At 37.0% G+C, this 16,906-nt stretch overlaps 2 protein-coding genes across 5 annotated transcripts; one reads left to right on the top strand and one right to left on the bottom strand.

Annotated features, from left to right (window-relative positions):
* Positions 1-27: 27 nt before the first annotated feature.
* On the top strand, positions 28-12,769 carry ABCI11 (non-intrinsic ABC protein 14). Of its 3 annotated transcripts, XM_088900786.1 has the most exons (11): positions 28-189; positions 310-355; positions 3,042-3,121; positions 3,797-3,848; positions 3,931-4,064; positions 6,143-6,257; positions 6,427-6,513; positions 6,663-6,711; positions 8,473-8,557; positions 12,067-12,129; positions 12,221-12,769. In XM_088900786.1, the coding sequence occupies exons 1-10, from the start codon at positions 92-94 to the stop codon at positions 12,110-12,112; spliced, it is 792 nt and encodes a 263-aa protein (XP_088756912.1). In that variant the 5' UTR covers positions 28-91; the 3' UTR covers positions 12,113-12,129; positions 12,221-12,769. The 3 variants fall into 3 exon arrangements, with proteins under 3 accessions (XP_088756912.1, XP_019052503.1, XP_010250653.1); XM_019196958.2 differs by having other exon boundaries at positions 12,067-12,769; XM_010252351.3 differs by lacking the exons at positions 12,067-12,129; positions 12,221-12,769 and adding an exon at positions 10,087-10,600 and having other exon boundaries at positions 31-189.
* Positions 10,573-15,585, bottom strand: LOC104592840 (regulator of nonsense transcript protein). Of its 2 annotated transcripts, none has more exons than XM_088900785.1 (5): positions 15,248-15,585; positions 15,015-15,081; positions 13,701-14,449; positions 11,975-12,260; positions 10,573-11,177 (listed from the first exon to the last, which is right to left on the bottom strand). In XM_088900785.1, the coding sequence occupies exons 1-5, from the start codon at positions 15,251-15,253 to the stop codon at positions 11,158-11,160; spliced, it is 1,128 nt and encodes a 375-aa protein (XP_088756911.1). In that variant the 5' UTR covers positions 15,254-15,585; the 3' UTR covers positions 10,573-11,157. The 2 variants fall into 2 exon arrangements, with proteins under 2 accessions (XP_088756911.1, XP_010250652.1); XM_010252350.3 differs by having other exon boundaries at positions 13,701-14,473; positions 15,248-15,576.
* Positions 15,586-16,906: the final 1,321 nt, after the last annotated feature.

Raw genomic sequence — 16,906 nt, 5'->3', positions numbered from 1 at the left:
TCGTGTTTTGGAATAACTTTTCGTTTTACCCCTTTAAAGTAGAGTTTTGGTTTGGATTAGATAACGATCATTAAAAGAGAGAGAGAGAGAGATGGTGGTGGTGGTGGCCGGTCCTCTCTTCGTCTCGTCATCGCCATTGATTTCGAGACGACTGGAACTTGCCTTTCCGACCTCGGTTACATCGTTCAGGCAAGTATCCTACTGCATGTAGTATAATTTTCTTTATCTTAAATTTATAAATAAGAGCATCACTATTTATTTTCCTCATTATGTTACTTGTGTTGATTTTCTTCCTCTGTTTTATCTCAGGAATTCCCGCGGGTTGAGAGTTTCATGCGATTACTCCTGCATCGAAGTAAGTTTCTCATCTTTTTATTTTTTCTTAATTACCATGGTTGCCTTTTGCCTCTTGAGAGAATGCGAGTTCATTGAGATAGGAGGTTTCTGACGAATTATCGGGAAATCCTATTTGATGAAATTCCCAAAAGAAGGTTAGGCTGGACTTTATTGTAGTTAATTAATTGGGTATATAGTTGGAACTACAGATAAGTTGGCACGGTGGAAATAAGAAATGGTTGTACTTTAGTTTTTGTTTTAATTGGTCTGCAGAATTCGTCTCGAAGAAAAAGGAGTAAGCTTTCAACCATGTTTTTTTTTTGCCTTGGACAATAAAAAATTGGTTTGGGAGGCCTGCATACCATCCCAGTTCCTTCTGCCTTTTTGATTTCAACGCAAGGCCTATGGACATGTTCTAAAGCTCAATCTTGAGATTCGTGTCTAGTGGTACAAGGCACATGCGGACATGCCTCACACCATGAGACGCCCTATATCAAGAACATATTTTCACAGATTAACTGGAATAGGCATATCCATAAAAAATTGGAATAGATATCTTTTACAAAACCCAAGTTGAAGTATAATTCCAAAATGTCCATCCATGCATGTCTGGTTTCTTTAAATATGTAGGTCATTAAGAGTTTGTAACAGTTTTGAAGGATTTGCAAGAATGCAGATAGTTTCTTTTAAAGCTTTGATTACCTTATAGTCCTTGTTTATATCATGATTAGTTCCATACTAAATTATAGAACTTCTCTGTGTTTTTGTTCTCATTTTAGTTCATGCTTTCTTTTTTTTTGTCCCTCCTATACAAGAATGGGATATCATTAGTCTTAAGCCTCATGCCTTGAGGCTTATGCATCTCTTGTTGGAAGATCCTAGAACCTTGCTCCACTGCTTCCACCTTTTAAAACATTGCTTAGAGGTTGGACAATTGATGCTCCCTAGTAAGGATAAAGGCGGAGGTGAGGTGGTTGGGTGCTAGAGAGGTGAGGCGGTTGGGTGCTAGAGAGGTGAGGCATAGGCCTCAAATAAGCCTCAAGCTAATAAAGTTAAAAATTATGGGCATAGTTCATAAATAATAAAAAACATAAAAAGAAACAAATAATTGAAATTTTATGTAATTATATGTGACTTATTTTTAATGTGTAATGTTCCAATAACTGTTAATTATGTGTTCAAATCTTTTCAAGATTACTCTATGAAATCTAATTATGAAAATTTACATCCAACTATGTAAATTTAACCAGAATTTGTTCCTATTAGTATAAGTAAGTTCTCCAATTCCCAAATGAATAAAAAAATTACCAATATTTAAGTTAAAATTCCAGTTTCAACTTTCAAGGCTTCAAGCCTAATCAAAGATCAAAACCTGGTTTGAAATCAAAATTTAGAATCCACTTTTCTAAATTCTAAGTTTCTAATGATCATCCGAATTTCATTGGTTTATTCTAGAACAAGTCCCTTGTCACTAAAACCATGGTTAAAAAAAATCCAACTCCATTCATTCTCTTCTTCATGTGACAGTCAAAACAATGCACTAAGAATAACCATAACCATGGTTTTAAATTTTTAATAGAGATTAGTGAACACTAATAACCAATTAACCAAATAACCAATAACAGATTAAGATTTAAGAAATAAGAATAAGAACTTACCTTGGTTGTTGGTCAGTTGATTGTTACATACTTCAGTTTTACTCTGTTTTGTGTTCTGACATGAAAAGAAGATTAGAAATTTAGAAAAATAAAAAACTAGAACGAAGGTTGAAGAAGGAATGGTGGGAAACTCCAAACTCTGTTTTCGGTTTCTAATTTCAAATAGAAACTCAAAAGCGTTACGGTTAAAACCTTATAGTTGGAGTTACCCTATGTGCCAGACCAAGGTAGAAAAACTCACCTTAGTTGCCATTTCAATGGAGGTTGAGCCATTGAGGAGCACTGGAGTGGTTTGTTCTCACTTCTCACTTCTGAACAGTGAAGAAGAGAAGGGGGAAACCCTCAATCTGTTCGATTACTCTAAAGTCCCTAACATTTTTAAACTTTTTACCATATTTATCCCCATTTAAAAATACAATTTACAGCCCCAAACCCAATCTGTTTGAGGCTATACCTTAACTGTTTTATGCCTTGGGGCGAGAGGTGTACGCCTCACCAAAACTGAGGCTACTGCTCTGCAGAATCTTGAAGAGGCTACCAAGGCCAGGCAAATTTTTTCTGCCTCGCCTTAGATGCCTTTTAAAACCATGGTCCAGACTGACTTGGACCATCTGAATTTGGAAAAGAATTATTTGGTGCAACATGTTAATCCATATTTTTAGTGTGAAGCCTTCCAAATTTTGATGTGTGGTATCAAACATGCCAGGTTTGAATTTCAAATAATGTCAAAATAAAATCTAAAATTTGAGTTTATGAACCATTTATGTGTCTATTGATAGTGGGATGGAGGAGACCTTATATTTTCTAAATTAGTCATGATATTGAGATTACACATGGTTAGTTTTTTGTTGATTAATCTTTCAAATAGTAGCAATAATTGTGTAGGTAAAAATAAAATAGGCATGTAAGCATGTGTACTAGTTTGATTTCTGTTTCTTATTTACAGATGACTTTTAATATTCCAGTCAGTTGTTATTTCTATATATGCATTTTCATTTGTATCTTTGTAGTATAAAACTGCAATTAATGAAGCAGTTGATATTTAAGGTTAAAGGCGTTAGTTATCGACCCTCTGGGACCCAGCACAACCTTTTGAATGAAGTTAACTTTTCCCTTCCTGAGAAAAGGTACATGAGAATTTCCGATTTAATAACTAGTTATTTTATCTTTCTGAAGACATGTTTGAGTCCCTGTCAGGTGGACTGCAAGTGATGGTTTACCAGAAGCATTGCTGTAAAATTGGTGCAAACTTGGGACCTAATGTGCTCATCTTTTGTTTTCTTTATTTTGTGACAAGTAATGCGGTATTCTTGAGGATGTCCTTAGTTGCTCAAGTTACCTTGTCAGGTACTCAATAGGGGCATCGGTGATCTGCAATGGTTCTTGGCTGTACAATTTGTGTAGGTTTGGGGCCATTCTATATAATAAGTTCCAGCAGTATACTGAATGACTGTGTCATCGTCATCATTGTTATTGTTGTTAATATTGCTATTATTGGCTAGTTGGCAGTGAAGACCTCTACCACAAAAGGATTGGTACTCCTTGAGCCTCTTATAGATAACTGGAGGAAGAATCAGACCTGAAGACAGGACACTACCCTGATATTGATTAACAATTCCCAGGGGTTTTACCAGCTACATAATTTGGCATCTTAAGTGTGTATACACTGTATAGTTATGTCATCTACAGATTGTCCATACAGTCCAGCTGATGGGTATCTTAGAATTCTTATAATTTAATGTAAATGTCTTGTCGGAAACCTAGTTATTTATGGTGAATTATTTAATTTCCAATTTCTGTAGCTTTGGTTTGATCTTCGGGCGGAGTGGAAGTGGAAAAACTACTCTCTTGCAGGCATGCATCTTCACCTAAATTTCATGTTACAAGTATATCTTGACATTCCTTTTGATTTTCTGGTTGAGTTTATATCTTGTAGCTTCTTGCTGGATTGAACAAACCAACGTCAGGGTCTATTTATATTCAAAGATATGGAAATGATGGCCAACCAACTCAATCCCCTGAATTATTATCTCCAGAAAGAGTTGGTATTGTTTTCCAGTTCCCTGAGAGGTACAAGATATAAAATTCTTGAGAATAATGTTTTCATCTTATTCTTTTTGTCTTCCTTTTCATGTTAAGTCTGCTTATTTTAATTGCATGACATGTTTTATTGTTTGCAATACCTTAGGTAATGTGTATTTGTCCCAGAGATGGGAAACCAAAATACCTGAAAAAAACTTGTCAAGTTTTTCTTAGGAAATGCCTAGACTATCATGCATATCTTTTCTCCCTAAAACTCTCTCTGTCTCTGTCTCCCCCCCAACCTCCTCCCCCAAACAAAGAAAAAAAAAATCAAATCAGGTGTTCAGAGATAGTTGTAGATTTTAGGCTCCATATCCAGTCCACCCCTCGTATCCCTGAGAGCCAGGACCAACATTGGGTAGTGGCCCTTTCACATGTTATTTCTGAAATTTTAGATGATCTCAAAATCCTTACCTTTTTGTTCGTCTGTTTTTTTTTGCATGCACATGTTCGCATATATCAGATATTTAAAAAAGCTGCAAGCAGTCATCATTCTAGTGGAAATTTGGAAATTTGCCGTGTTCTTGCAAATTTTCCTTTTCTACTTGCAGATACACTTTCTCAGCCATTAAGACATTCTGAATCTCATTTTATTTCAATGACAAGCAAAAGTTAACACATTTCAGCACTTGGTACTCCTGGACACAGTTGGTACAAGACACTATGAATAGTGTTTTGAAAACTGGATTAGGCCACACAAATGAACTGGAAAACTGGGAAGGTCAAGATCCTAATTCCCGGTTCTAGGGCAATTTGATGGTCCAGATGGTTGAACTGCCCAAACTGTGAAAACTATGAACTTGATAGCTTTCTGGTTCAACACCTACTCCAGTTTTCAAAATATCGACTGTATAGTTAGCTACTAAATTTTACTAGTATCTTTGTTTTGCAAGATAACGAGGTCAACAAGAAAATATGAGGGACGGGAGTGTAAAAGTAATTTCTAGTCCATTTTGGTGAACTCAATAAAAAGCCAATCCATTGTTTTTAGTAAATTAGGTTTTTCATTTAGCACTTGTGATTTTCTTTGCTCATTATATGTATTTGATATCATAAAATGATCTTGTTTATATTGTGTTCTATTAACATTTTATTCTTGGTTAGAAATATACTTGTTTTTATGATTCCATAACAAGGGGTGGGATTTCCAGATCCATGGTTTTTCAAACCGACCCAGTGACCGAACCAGTTAGGGGTCCGGTTACCGGGTCGACAAAAAAAATAAAAAACGGTCAAAACCGTTTGAACGGTTAACCGCCCGGTTCAGCGGTTTTCTGACCAAAATCAATGGTTTTGGGGGGGAATCCGGTTTTTGGGGAAAACGGAACCGGTCAGCTGACTGGTTCCCGGATTTTCCGGTTCGGTCCGGTTTTGAAAACCATGGCCAGATCTGATTTGTATTGGCAGCCAAACCCCCCAAGGTCAATGTGTATGCTTGTATATTAACATCTTAGGTTGCCTTGTGGAGCAGGGAAGGGTGGTATATGGGGCCTAGCTCTTTTTTCCCCTTTATTGTATTTATGATCTCCTTGTCGCCTTGTATTTATCTCTCTTTTGCTCCATTAATGTGGATATTTGCTTTTGTTCACAGATCCTTGTTTCCTTCTTATCTCAGTTCCTTCTCTCTTCTTTTCATTTTGGAAAAGAAAGAAATTTATTCACGAGAAAAGAATTTACTTCCTTAGATATGAGCACCCTCTAGCATCATCCTGAGTACACCTAAAAAATCCCACTATTATTTGACAATATGTGCTCTTCTTTGCTGTTGAAAAAAGAAATAAATCAAGCTGTGGAATAAGTGCTTTAATCCAGCCACCATCAATAAGCTAAATCCTTTTTTTCACTAAGTTCCAGATAGCAGTTTTTCTACGGATGAGCTGTTTCCAAAATGATCATCTATTCTTAGTTTCTAGCTTAAGCTCAACACAAACTTTTTGTGAAATTATCTTTGTGGTTCTAGCTCTGTTTTAGGAGCATTTCAGATTTCCATGCATATCCATAGAATGTTCTCTAGGTATTCAATCTATTACAATTTTTATGATTAACTAAATAATTGTATGAACTAGGTATTTCTTGGCAGACACTGTACTTGAAGAGGTTACATTTGGATGGCCAAGGCAGAGAGGAGGCCTTCCATTGAAAGAAAAACTTGCCCTGCGACTCCAAACAGCTATCAATTCGGTATTTGGTTCTCATTGATTGTGCCCATTATTTATTGATTCTCATCCCACTATGTCTTCTGTTTCTGCTTAATTTTATTGTTTTAATTGCTGTTTAAATCTTTGACTCCAAATCTACCCCCTTTTTTTCTGAGTAAAATCTTCTGTTTTGCCATTTCCAACATTTATAGGTTGGACTGAACGACATATCCTTAGATGAAGATCCTCTCAATCTAAGTGGTGGTTACAAGCGTCGGCTTGCTCTTGCAATTCAATTAGTAGGAATCTCGTATTAATTCTTATCATTAGCATATATTCTAATAAGCCTATACATCAGAAAAGGGAAAAACCAATCATATGTATGGTATCTTATTGATGTTTATGTAATCTTAGTCATTTATAAAATTGATCCAAAAATGTTTTCCAGGTACAAATCCCAGACCTATTGATATTAGATGAGCCTCTTGCTGGTCTTGGTATGAATTTTCTCTCTCTATTGGTTGGGCCTACAACTTTTATTCACCATGTGAGATGAATATGCGGTTTAGAAACATGAATGAACTTGGGATTTACATTGATGATTCAGCCCTATGGATATGTTGAGTTATCTTGCATTCACTTCCTGAATTAGAGACAAAATCAGTGTGCTCTCACTTCATTAAATGACTTAATGTTTTGTTACCTGTAAAGGCTTCTTTTGTACATGAAGGAAACTTGGCAAACTTTGATCTGTTTTTCATTACAAAATAGAAAAATTCTTTGACAAGCCTGAGTTCAATCATCTTCAGAGCAGTTTAACCACAATCTCTTTTTATAGGCTTTGAATTGTATTTTACTTACTTTAATCCAATAGCTTTTTAACTACGCAACATTTTCCTCTTCCTTCTAGGTAATGGACCATTACCCAAAGATGATCCTGGGTATATATGACCTTGGGAGGGGTAGACTGAATAATACAGACCTACCTTGTCAGCCTAAGGTTTTACGAGTGCACCAAACAATGGAGTCTTTTCTTGTTCCTTTTGGGTGAATGGAACACTTAATCTATTTTTGGAACTTCATTTCAAATCTCAATTATGCACAAAGTTCAAAATATCAGTATCATATATCGTATCAATAGGCTTGGATATGGACACATATCGAAAGATATGGATGCAGTTGGTTTCCTCTTATATACTAAAAATACTAAGGGCCTGTTTGTTTCCTCTTAACTCTTATCTCTTAAGAGGAATCTTTTAACTTTAAGAGAAAAATTGGTGTTCGTTTCCTCTTATCTCTTATTTCATAAAGTGCAATCATACAACTTTTTATTTTTCAATGATACCCCCAAAAAGACAAACAAAAACTCTCATATATGGGGTCAAAATGGATATTCGATAATTTTTCAGAATTCAGAATTCAGAACAACATTCTCTGCATTTAGAGTTCAGAGGAAAGTAAGTTCACCAATACCAATATACCTCTTAATGTAATTATTGCACTTTCAGATGTCAAATTTCAGAGCAAACGAACAAGCCCTAAATCTAAGGCTGAAATAATCATGAATAAGGTATAAATACATAAGAAATTCACACTTTAATGGTTTATATGAAGAGATGCATTACATTCAACAATACTAGGAGTCTATAACGTATAGATATCATACAACAACTTTACTAATAATACATCAAACAGTATTTGAGCTTCTAATCTACTAAAAATTCATTACAAGGCACATTAAATTGTTGTTAGGTCAATGAGTTTAATAGATTATTGATAGATCCATCTTATAGTTCTTCCTTACCATGAAAATCAGTTAAAATATATAAAATAATTATTTTTATAATTTTGAATTTTCCTTAAAAATTAAGAAAAAAATTTATTTTTGACACAAGTTTATTGTTGGATATACGATTTTAATAGATCATTGACATAAACTGTTGTTAGATCATGACCGCCGTCATAACTTTTAGTAGTGGTTATAACCGTTGCCATAGGTCCATTAATACCCAAATAGCATGGAGACCATTCCACCATATGCCACATGCCCATGCCTTCGGATACCAATACAATACACCTTGTATCCGGCATATCGTGTCAATATTTTGAACCTTGGTTATGCCTTACTTGTTAAACCTATTGCCTTAGTACTTGCATCTTAGCTCCTCCTTTATGGCTGCTTTCTCCAAATTGGTGAATTTAATTTCTATGGTAATAATTTCCTTTTTTTATACATTTCATTTAACTTTGATTGTCAGATTGGAAAGCTCGTGCAGATGTTGTGAAGTTATTAAAGCATTTAAAAAAGGAGCTAACTCTGCTCGTTGTCAGTCATGACCTCAAGTAAGTTCAAAAGAACCTTTTTTTTTTCTTTTTTTTGGGTAAAATGATCTTTCAGAACTCTAATTGTACTGTTATTGGTACTTATATGAACTAAGAAACAAATTTAGTTCTGACTATGTACTTGCATTATGTGCAAGTAACCATTTCTTTGTTAACCTTACATGGAACGGGTAAAGGCCATTATCCAATGTTGGTCCCTATTGGAAGGGGTGGACTAGATAAAGACCTTATGTTTGGCAATTTTTACACAGAAGTGTCTGCCCTCAGACGCCAACCTATTTTCTCACACTTCTCATCCATAGATTCAGAACATACCAACATGGTTGAGGTTGAAAGTGCCCCACCTGTTCCTTTCAGTTTCCACCTCAAAACTAATCTGGATGTCCATTTATATGCCTTTTTTTGTTTGATTTCTTTTTTGAGTCATTAAAAATGTAAGATGTGGTAGTATAACGTTGCAGTGCACTTGGGGAATCAATAGAAAATTAGAAATCCTCCTCACCATTGGTTTTACATGGGAATGTTTTAGTAATAATACTATTGGTATTCATGTGTGAGTGTGTGGAGTGAAGAGTCCACATTGGAAAAAGAAAAGAGATGTAATGGACTTATATTACAAGGATTGACCCACAACAATGGTATTAGAGCCGAGTGTTCAGTTGGGTGCAAGTATTGACAGATGCATGTGGTGACTTCCATGGCTTTATCAATTTTCCTATTGTTGAGTAGTTGGCAAGAGCAGTTGATCTCCCATGATGATTCAACCCATGGAATGTGCTCCCATAGTTGATTGGTTGGTGATTCCCATGACTTGGGCCACCCATGGATGATTCTTTGATTGGCACTTAAGAGGCTGAGTGATGGCTCTTTATGGTTATGAGCAAAGGGCTTTTAGTTGGTGCATGTCAAACGTGGTAATATGATAACACTTTTGTTTGAGGGTGAGTATGGGGTATTTAATGTGGAAGAGACTCACACATGAGGGGGAGACTGTTGGGATTCACATGTGAATGTATGGAGTGAAGAGTCTCATTAGAAAAAGAAAAGATATACAATGGACTTGTATATAAGGATTGGCTCACAACCTTGGTCTGACCATGAAATAATGTTAAAATCACTGCAAAGGTGGCAACCAGCTGGTTGGTAAGGTCTCCTGTTGGTTGTAGCGGAGATTTGGGATCAAATCTCGCCTGCACCTGGGTTGGGCCGTTGGAGGGGTTATGGCCTATGGGTTGGGGATGGGCTATCCCCCGTTGTGTAGCCCACTAGCCCTTCAAAAGAAATAAAAAAAAGTGGTGTCCAACTCTTATGTGCAAGTTCTACGCATATGCACAAACTCTTCAGTTTTGGTGACTCCACTCATTACACAATAAACACAACCTCACATCACATGGCACATCTATTAATAGCGTTTAGATTGCATCTGTCATTCTACTTGCACATAATAGGATTAGCATTCGTAGAGATGGAAAAAACAGTGCTAAACATCTGATGGTAATTCTTGCTTCATTTGGCTGTGGACATTTCAGAGAGTTGTCACATTTAGTGGATCGGTCGTGGAAGATGGAAATGGGTGGATTTTTAAAAGAAGAACCGCTACCAGTTTCGTTGCTGTAGTCTGGTATTGCATGCATGTTCAACGTTATGATATCATTAATGGGCTTTGCTGAAAAAAAAAAAAGATTTCTATTTGTGGTGCTGTGTCCTAACTATTTCATAGATTCAAGTTTGACATCACAAAGTGCTAATAGAAAGGAATAGCAATTGTACAGCTATAACCAATCCAAATTCTCCATAACCATTTGTCAACAGCCTTCTTATGGTTCTATTATAGTATTGTCAATTGTGTGGATATAACTGATCAGATCAGGAGACATGACTTTGAGGCTAGTCGGTTTGAACCACTCTAGTTAAATATCCACTTTAATTGGAACTCGTTGAAATAGGACTTGGATTAATACGATTGAAGAATGACTCAAAAATATTTCAGTTGTACACTTTTGGTCACTGAAATTATATTTACAAGTTGGAGCACAAAAGAAACTTCATATTTACTACTAATTTATCATTACAGTGATACACTTAACAGTAGAGGCATTCCTTTTTTCTCTGTGTTTTGTATTGGGATATCAATCAAAAAGCAAGCAGAAAAGAAACGGAGCCCAAGAGAGGGAGGAATCCCAGAGCCACCCTGGCACCTGGTCACACCAGGGCCCAGGGGACAGCCTTACCAACTAATTTGGCTTTGGCCGCTACAATATGGGCATATCATTACAGGATCTAGGAGCCGAAAGAAAAAAGAAAGGAAACAGCAGCAGAAAAACTAGCCGTATGCCAGACATCTTCATCGCTACTCTTGCCTCCGCGGGGCACAGACCAGCCCGCCGCGACAAATGCCTCTATTCCGTTGTTGCTCTCTCAATCTTATATATAACAGAACCATTCACATAAGGTTAACTATAACCACCAACTAGAATCTCGACAAACATAACAGTACTTACTAGGAAAGGATACATATATATTTTTATTTTTTTTAGTTAGGAATTGGAAATGGATAATAACCATCGATTGTTTGATGCATGCGACCGCTCCTCTGCCCTTTACAGCTCCAAGACCAGGTCTAGAATGCCACAAGAAGGGAAATATTATGATAATGCAAATAGAAATTATTCGTAGTCAGACTACCATATTCTCTATGTGTTCTATAAACTTACGGTGGGATGATTAAAATTTCCCGACTCTTTTTTTTTTTTTTGTCTAGGTATGTATTCCACAGGCTAAAGTGTGTCAAAGGGACCTGATTATTCAGATCATGCCTAGTCATCTGTAAGAAAATTGGGTTCAGTGGGCATCAAAATATTGATACCATATGCTCTGTATTGGTCGACCTAGATTCTCATAGATACACCAAGGGATACATGTTTTAAAGCTTTTAAAACTTTGGGATGATAGAAGACATCTCTCTACTGCCTATAAAATAAAAAAAGAAAATAAAAAATATAAGGTATCAGTCATATTGATAGGCACCGATACCGACTTTTGGTATTGGATGTATTGATATTTTGATCCTTGGACAAGATTATTAAAGTTACAAGTTGGATTTTCAGATTTGAACAATTTCAACTGGATTGGGATTGGATTAAGAAACCCATTTAAAATTTAACAATTTCCCAACTCAATCCGACTCAAGTTGCACCCCTGGACAAGACCCTGGGATCCTTATGTGGGTACTAAGAAAAGGGGTAGTTTATCATTACTAAGTTAATTAAGGGCCGCACCCGTTTTATAATAAAAAGGGTGGTATCAAAGGTTATCAGCTTTAATCTAAGCTGTTACATGCTTTGCAATATATGTATTTTATTTTCAAGTTTCATGTTTCATATTGACCAATGTTAGAGAAGGTTTATTTGTACTTACAGTCTGCATCTGTTTTGATCCAATACTCCCTGTTCCCATTGGAATCACTGCCGCTAAGTGCGAATTGTGGTGGGTTTGATTGGCTTTTGTAGCGTCGGATACGCTCCTTGGAGATGGTTCTCTGGGGAAAGATCATGATGTATTCATCTGGAAGCGTATGGTCTCCATTGTTGCATCCTCCATCATTAAGTCCATTACTTTTTATCTCCGTTTTATGTGACTTGCTGGGCTTTTTGGCTGGTAAAGTGCTTTCAGGATGAACTTTCCTGTGGAACATCTGTAGGATCTGTCAAACAAATGAAAAGCAGACAACAGATCAGACCAAATTCAACTTCAACTGAGAAACAATGTGCGACCGACGGTGTCTGTGTTCCCAATGTCGTCTTTTTTTTTTTTTTTTTTTTGATCCAATCCAATCAATGGTGGGTCTCCATTTCACAACACCTGGATTGGACCTGGTGGCAAGATCCCAAATCCCATTATGCTATGTGCAGTTAGGATCCTCGGGTCATGCGAGTTCTTAGTCTGTAGCTATCTTATAATTTGGGTTGGTCCCGTTCTTCTATTCACACTTGAAGAAAGTGCTGGTTGCACTTCTTAGTCGTATTTAGAGGGCTTTCAACCGACTCGAAAGTCCAATGCCCGATTCCGAATCCGATTATCCAGATTTGGATGCTCCAGTCAATAATTGGATCTGAATTTTTACATATATATATATATATATATATATATATGCATGTATGATTAATTTTTTAATTGTTATTGTTATTTTGAATATAATAAGATGGATGCAAATTTAAATCCAAATCCAATTTGAGTCCGATGTATTCATTTTTTGATCTATGTGGATCCACATATTTGATAATTGGACGTTGATATAGTTGAATCAGATCCCATTAGAGCCTACTTATTTATGGTTTGTTCTCTTTAGACATTTTTATTAGTTTTATGAGTGTATTGTCTCAAATCCCACCCGTGCTACAGTAGCATCTGAGTTGTGATTCTTCACCTACTGTACAAATTCATAAAAATCCTTAAGGTAGAGGAATCAATAAAGACCTTTAATTTTTTTCCTGATGAAAGTCAGAAAAAAATGTACAGCAAATCTGAACTCTTATTTGCTCATTTCTTAGAGTGCTCATACTAATCTCACAACACATTTCAATATCTCCTCTAATTGTATGTTATTTTCATGTGGAGATGTTTTCAATACATGGTGTGATGCGCTGTGAGATCAGTATGAGGTGCACTCTGTGAGGAGGACAGAGCGAGACAGGTTATATTTGAATCTAGATGATGAGATCTTCTCCTTATAGAGTGAGTCTCATACCAACCTCACAGCCACCTCCCGCTCTGTATTTGGGAACACCTCCCCATGAATAATAAATACAAATAAGGAAGATGTTCCCGATGTAAGGCCAGAACATGCTGTGAATTGTGAGGCGCGCGTGAGGAGCAGGTCCAGACTCGTTATCCTATACAAAAGGTTATCCTTTACAAAGAAAACACAGCCTAAGAGAGATGAATGATTGGGTCATTTTGGCCGTCGATTGTTTTTAAAGCCTACTTCGGTGAGACCTGACAGGATGACGCGTGTGTACGTAATTGCCTTCCATTTATAGGCGAAGGTCCCATTAGGATCTTCTTATGTCCGCCGTGCAGGGACAAAGAAAGACAGAAGGTCCAGTGAGAGAGAGAGAGAGGGAGAGGAGTACTGAGTACTGACCTTATGGGTTTTCTTCTCCGCTGAAACAGGATCCGCAGGAGCAGCAGCGGCAGAACTCCTAGAAGTAGTACTATTGGGTACCCGTCGCTTAAGCATTTTCTTCATGAGATGAACTCCGGATTTCTCTGCATCCTTTTCAGCTCGCTTCTCATCCTTGTCACATTTCCCAGCTGAGTTGTCGTCCGCCATTTTACTCTTCAGGAACAGCTCCCCAAGAGACATCCTGTGTTCTTTCTTTGCCACCATTGTTGTTTCTGGAAGCTCGATAGGAGAGCCGAAGAGATATTCCTGGAGTGGGCAGATTGCCGTTCCACTGCCAGTATGATCAGTTGCTTCGAGTTGCTTGCCGCTAAGTGTAATGGTACTGACATGACTGCTCCTTCCTGATGAGAGATTGCATCCGTCTTCCTTCGCTTCAGCCACAAGCACCTTCTCTAACTCTTCGTTAATGAGCTTAAGATCGTTCTCGGTTACTTCGGTTTCTTTTTCAGTTATGTTCTCAACCGAGAAGTTAAAGCTGGGCGTTGCTGCTGGGTCAGAGCCAAAGGTTCCAATGGTAAGGAGTCCATCAAAGAGCTCGGACGACGCTGCCGCTGAAGATTCATCTTCGAATTCTCCTTCCACTGATGTTGCTTCGAGTCCAGCAAAAGAGTTCCGTCGAACCCGCTCTTTCTGGTGCTGCCTCAACGTTCGCGAGCTGAAACTTGGCCTAGCAAGGTATTGTTGTTCGTCCTGCAGGGATGATTGGCCTGACAGACAGTTACAGGGGTGACCTGAAAGCAGCAACCCAAAAGGAATATTGTGATGCTGTAGTAAGAGAAAGGGTCCTAGGCGTGTACCAATCACTCTGATCAGTTTTGTTTGTAGGAAGAACACCTGACCTGACCTGATCAGTCAGGTCGACACGATCGAGCAACGTGAACACGTGACCTGATAATTAAGCAACTAACATGCACACATAGTAGCTAGCTAGCTGCTATTAGTCGTCGGGCAGGCATTTCTATTGCGTTAACTATATATGATTTTAATATTGTCTGAGTCTCTCAGAAGGTGAATTGGGTCAGAGTCTCTCTATCTACACATATATGTTGAAGGATATGATTCACATATGTATATTAATTAACACAGTCAGAAGTACTGATCATCGAGCTGATGGATCGATGATTTTAGCTTGAATTGAACTTGCGGGTATGGCGTCGGAATAAACTAAATGATGGAGCATGCATAGGTGTTCATGTAATGATCCAATAACTTCAATAGTTAGCACAAAAATGTAGATGATGAGCAGAGAGGAGACAGGAGAGAAGAGATTACCAATTGTGAAGTCCTTGAGTGGTTCGCCACTATTGTGCCGGAACTTACGGTGCATCCAATCTAGTAACTGTGTGACAAAACAAACAAGGAATCAATAAGGAATTAGAGAAACGAGCACGGTCGTCGTCCTTATTTTTTTTTATTTTATAAAAGGATGGAAGTTTTTTTTTTTTTTTTTGGGGGGGGGGGGGAGGGACGGGGTAAGGAATTAAGTAAGAAGAAATTGAGCCCACCTTCATCTTGATCTTGCTTGAGGGTTGAGAGGCTTTGTTTGATTTGTGATAGCTTTGGTAGTCAAAGAAGATAGTGGATAGAGGTGGTAGAAAGATATAAATTTAGAGGTGTAAAGGGAGATGGATTTGAAGAGAAAAAAATACAAGGTAGAGAGGCTTAAAATAGTGATCAGATGGAGGTGGAATAGAATGGCTGTGAAAGGAAAGAATAGAAGGAGTACTGGGTGTTTGTGGGTATGACAGTTCAACGGAAAATCCAATATATGCAGTGGTCGATAGAAGGTTAGCTGTGTTAACGAATAAAAAGGGTTTAATTTGGAGATCTTGGTTGGGGGTCGGTGGAGGGGGGTAGAGAGCAACATACAGAAACATACAAGTTTTGGGTTGGCGGTTTCTTTGTCAAGATCAAATCATTTGAGCAAATTACACACTTTGGTTGCTACTGAATCTATGTATGCTAGCTTCTATGAACCTTCATGTGCTGTGATTGCACTGCACGACCGCATTCATGCACTACCTCTGACTTTAATTCGGTCATAGCTACGCCTATATATTTTATTTATTTATTTATTTATATATTCATGCATATGCATATACATATGCATAGGCATTTTATTTGATATGATGTATGTAGACATGTTATACATAAATTGATGCTTCTTCGTACTCATATATAAGACATAGATATGATTATATGAAGCTCTGGCTCATTGTCAGGCCTCAGCACATGCGCTTTATGAATGTGCATGGTATTTTGCATTTTGACTAAGGAAATATACTAGCTAGACGTAAATATTGGAAGAATGCTTTATTTATTAATTTATATTCTTACTTTTATATAAAGTTATGATTATGTTTTTTGTAAATATGCTCATTTTAATAATTAAGTGTGTAAAATACGCCAACATTTTGGAACCATGGTTTTTATATGATAATTAATGTATTTTGCATTTATCTATAACTAATCTGCTTGGTGGTTTCTTGAAGGTAATAATCCACTTGGCTTGCAATACGTTAAATTTTAATTGTTTTATTTTAATAACAAACCAAAGTTTGAGATAAAATTACCAAAATCTTGAAGCTTGAGCCAAAATGATATATATTTGATATCGATGGCATGTTATTGGTGGGCTTGACTCAAACACAGATTTTGTAAAAATTCACCGATATGTACAACCATGAGATAAAACCAGCAGGAAAAAAAATAATACATAATATAGATTAATATCTTTTGATACTTATCAATCCATAAAAGTGACTCTAATAAATATCTGTTTGTTTAATAGCTAGTTGCCCACTGCCAAGCCAAACCATCCATGACATGTTTTTCCTGTCAGGGTCCTGAAAAGATGAGATACCAAGTTGCATGCATTTCGATCGTTTTAGAATATATATTGACTAGGCCAGGCCATCCTTCCTTGGAGCTACCTCAAGTATTCACCATTTCTATTTATTTATTTAATGGACCGTGAATGCTCAATGGGCCATGGTTTACCGGTTTAACCGTGGAAGCTCTATTTGATGTTGACAGTATTCGTCAGGGTCACAGTTTCATTGGTTCAGCCACCTGGTTCTACTTTTTTTTTTTTTTTATCATATATTAGGTTACAAGTAAGTACATACGTTGAACTGAGATCATTATAGTTATATCCGGTTGCT

This window comes from Nelumbo nucifera, chromosome 3 (assembly GCF_055504915.1).
Source record: "Nelumbo nucifera cultivar China Antique chromosome 3, China Antique-T2T, whole genome shotgun sequence".
NCBI classification, from domain to species: Eukaryota; Viridiplantae; Streptophyta; class Magnoliopsida; order Proteales; family Nelumbonaceae; genus Nelumbo; species Nelumbo nucifera.
This window is presented reverse-complemented; position numbering and strand designations above follow the sequence as displayed.

Bases quoted from the DNA above. Each gene is read 5' to 3' on its own strand.
- ABCI11 (XM_010252351.3), top strand. From the start codon at position 92: ATGGTGGTGGTGGTGGCCGGTCCTCTCTTCGTCTCGTCATCGCCATTG. The intron at 6,258-6,426 runs GTATTTGGTTCT...CAACATTTATAG, and splicing joins TCCAAACAGCTATCAATTCG to GTTGGACTGAACGACATATC. The intron at 8,558-10,086 runs GTAAGTTCAAAA...TGGACATTTCAG, and splicing joins GTTGTCAGTCATGACCTCAA to AGAGTTGTCACATTTAGTGG.
- LOC104592840 (XM_010252350.3), bottom strand. The intron at 14,474-15,014 runs GTAATCTCTTCT...TGCTGCTTTCAG, and splicing joins ACTCAAGGACTTCACAATTG to GTCACCCCTGTAACTGTCTG. The intron at 12,261-13,700 runs GTCAGTACTCAG...TTTGTTTGACAG, and splicing joins CGGAGAAGAAAACCCATAAG to ATCCTACAGATGTTCCACAG.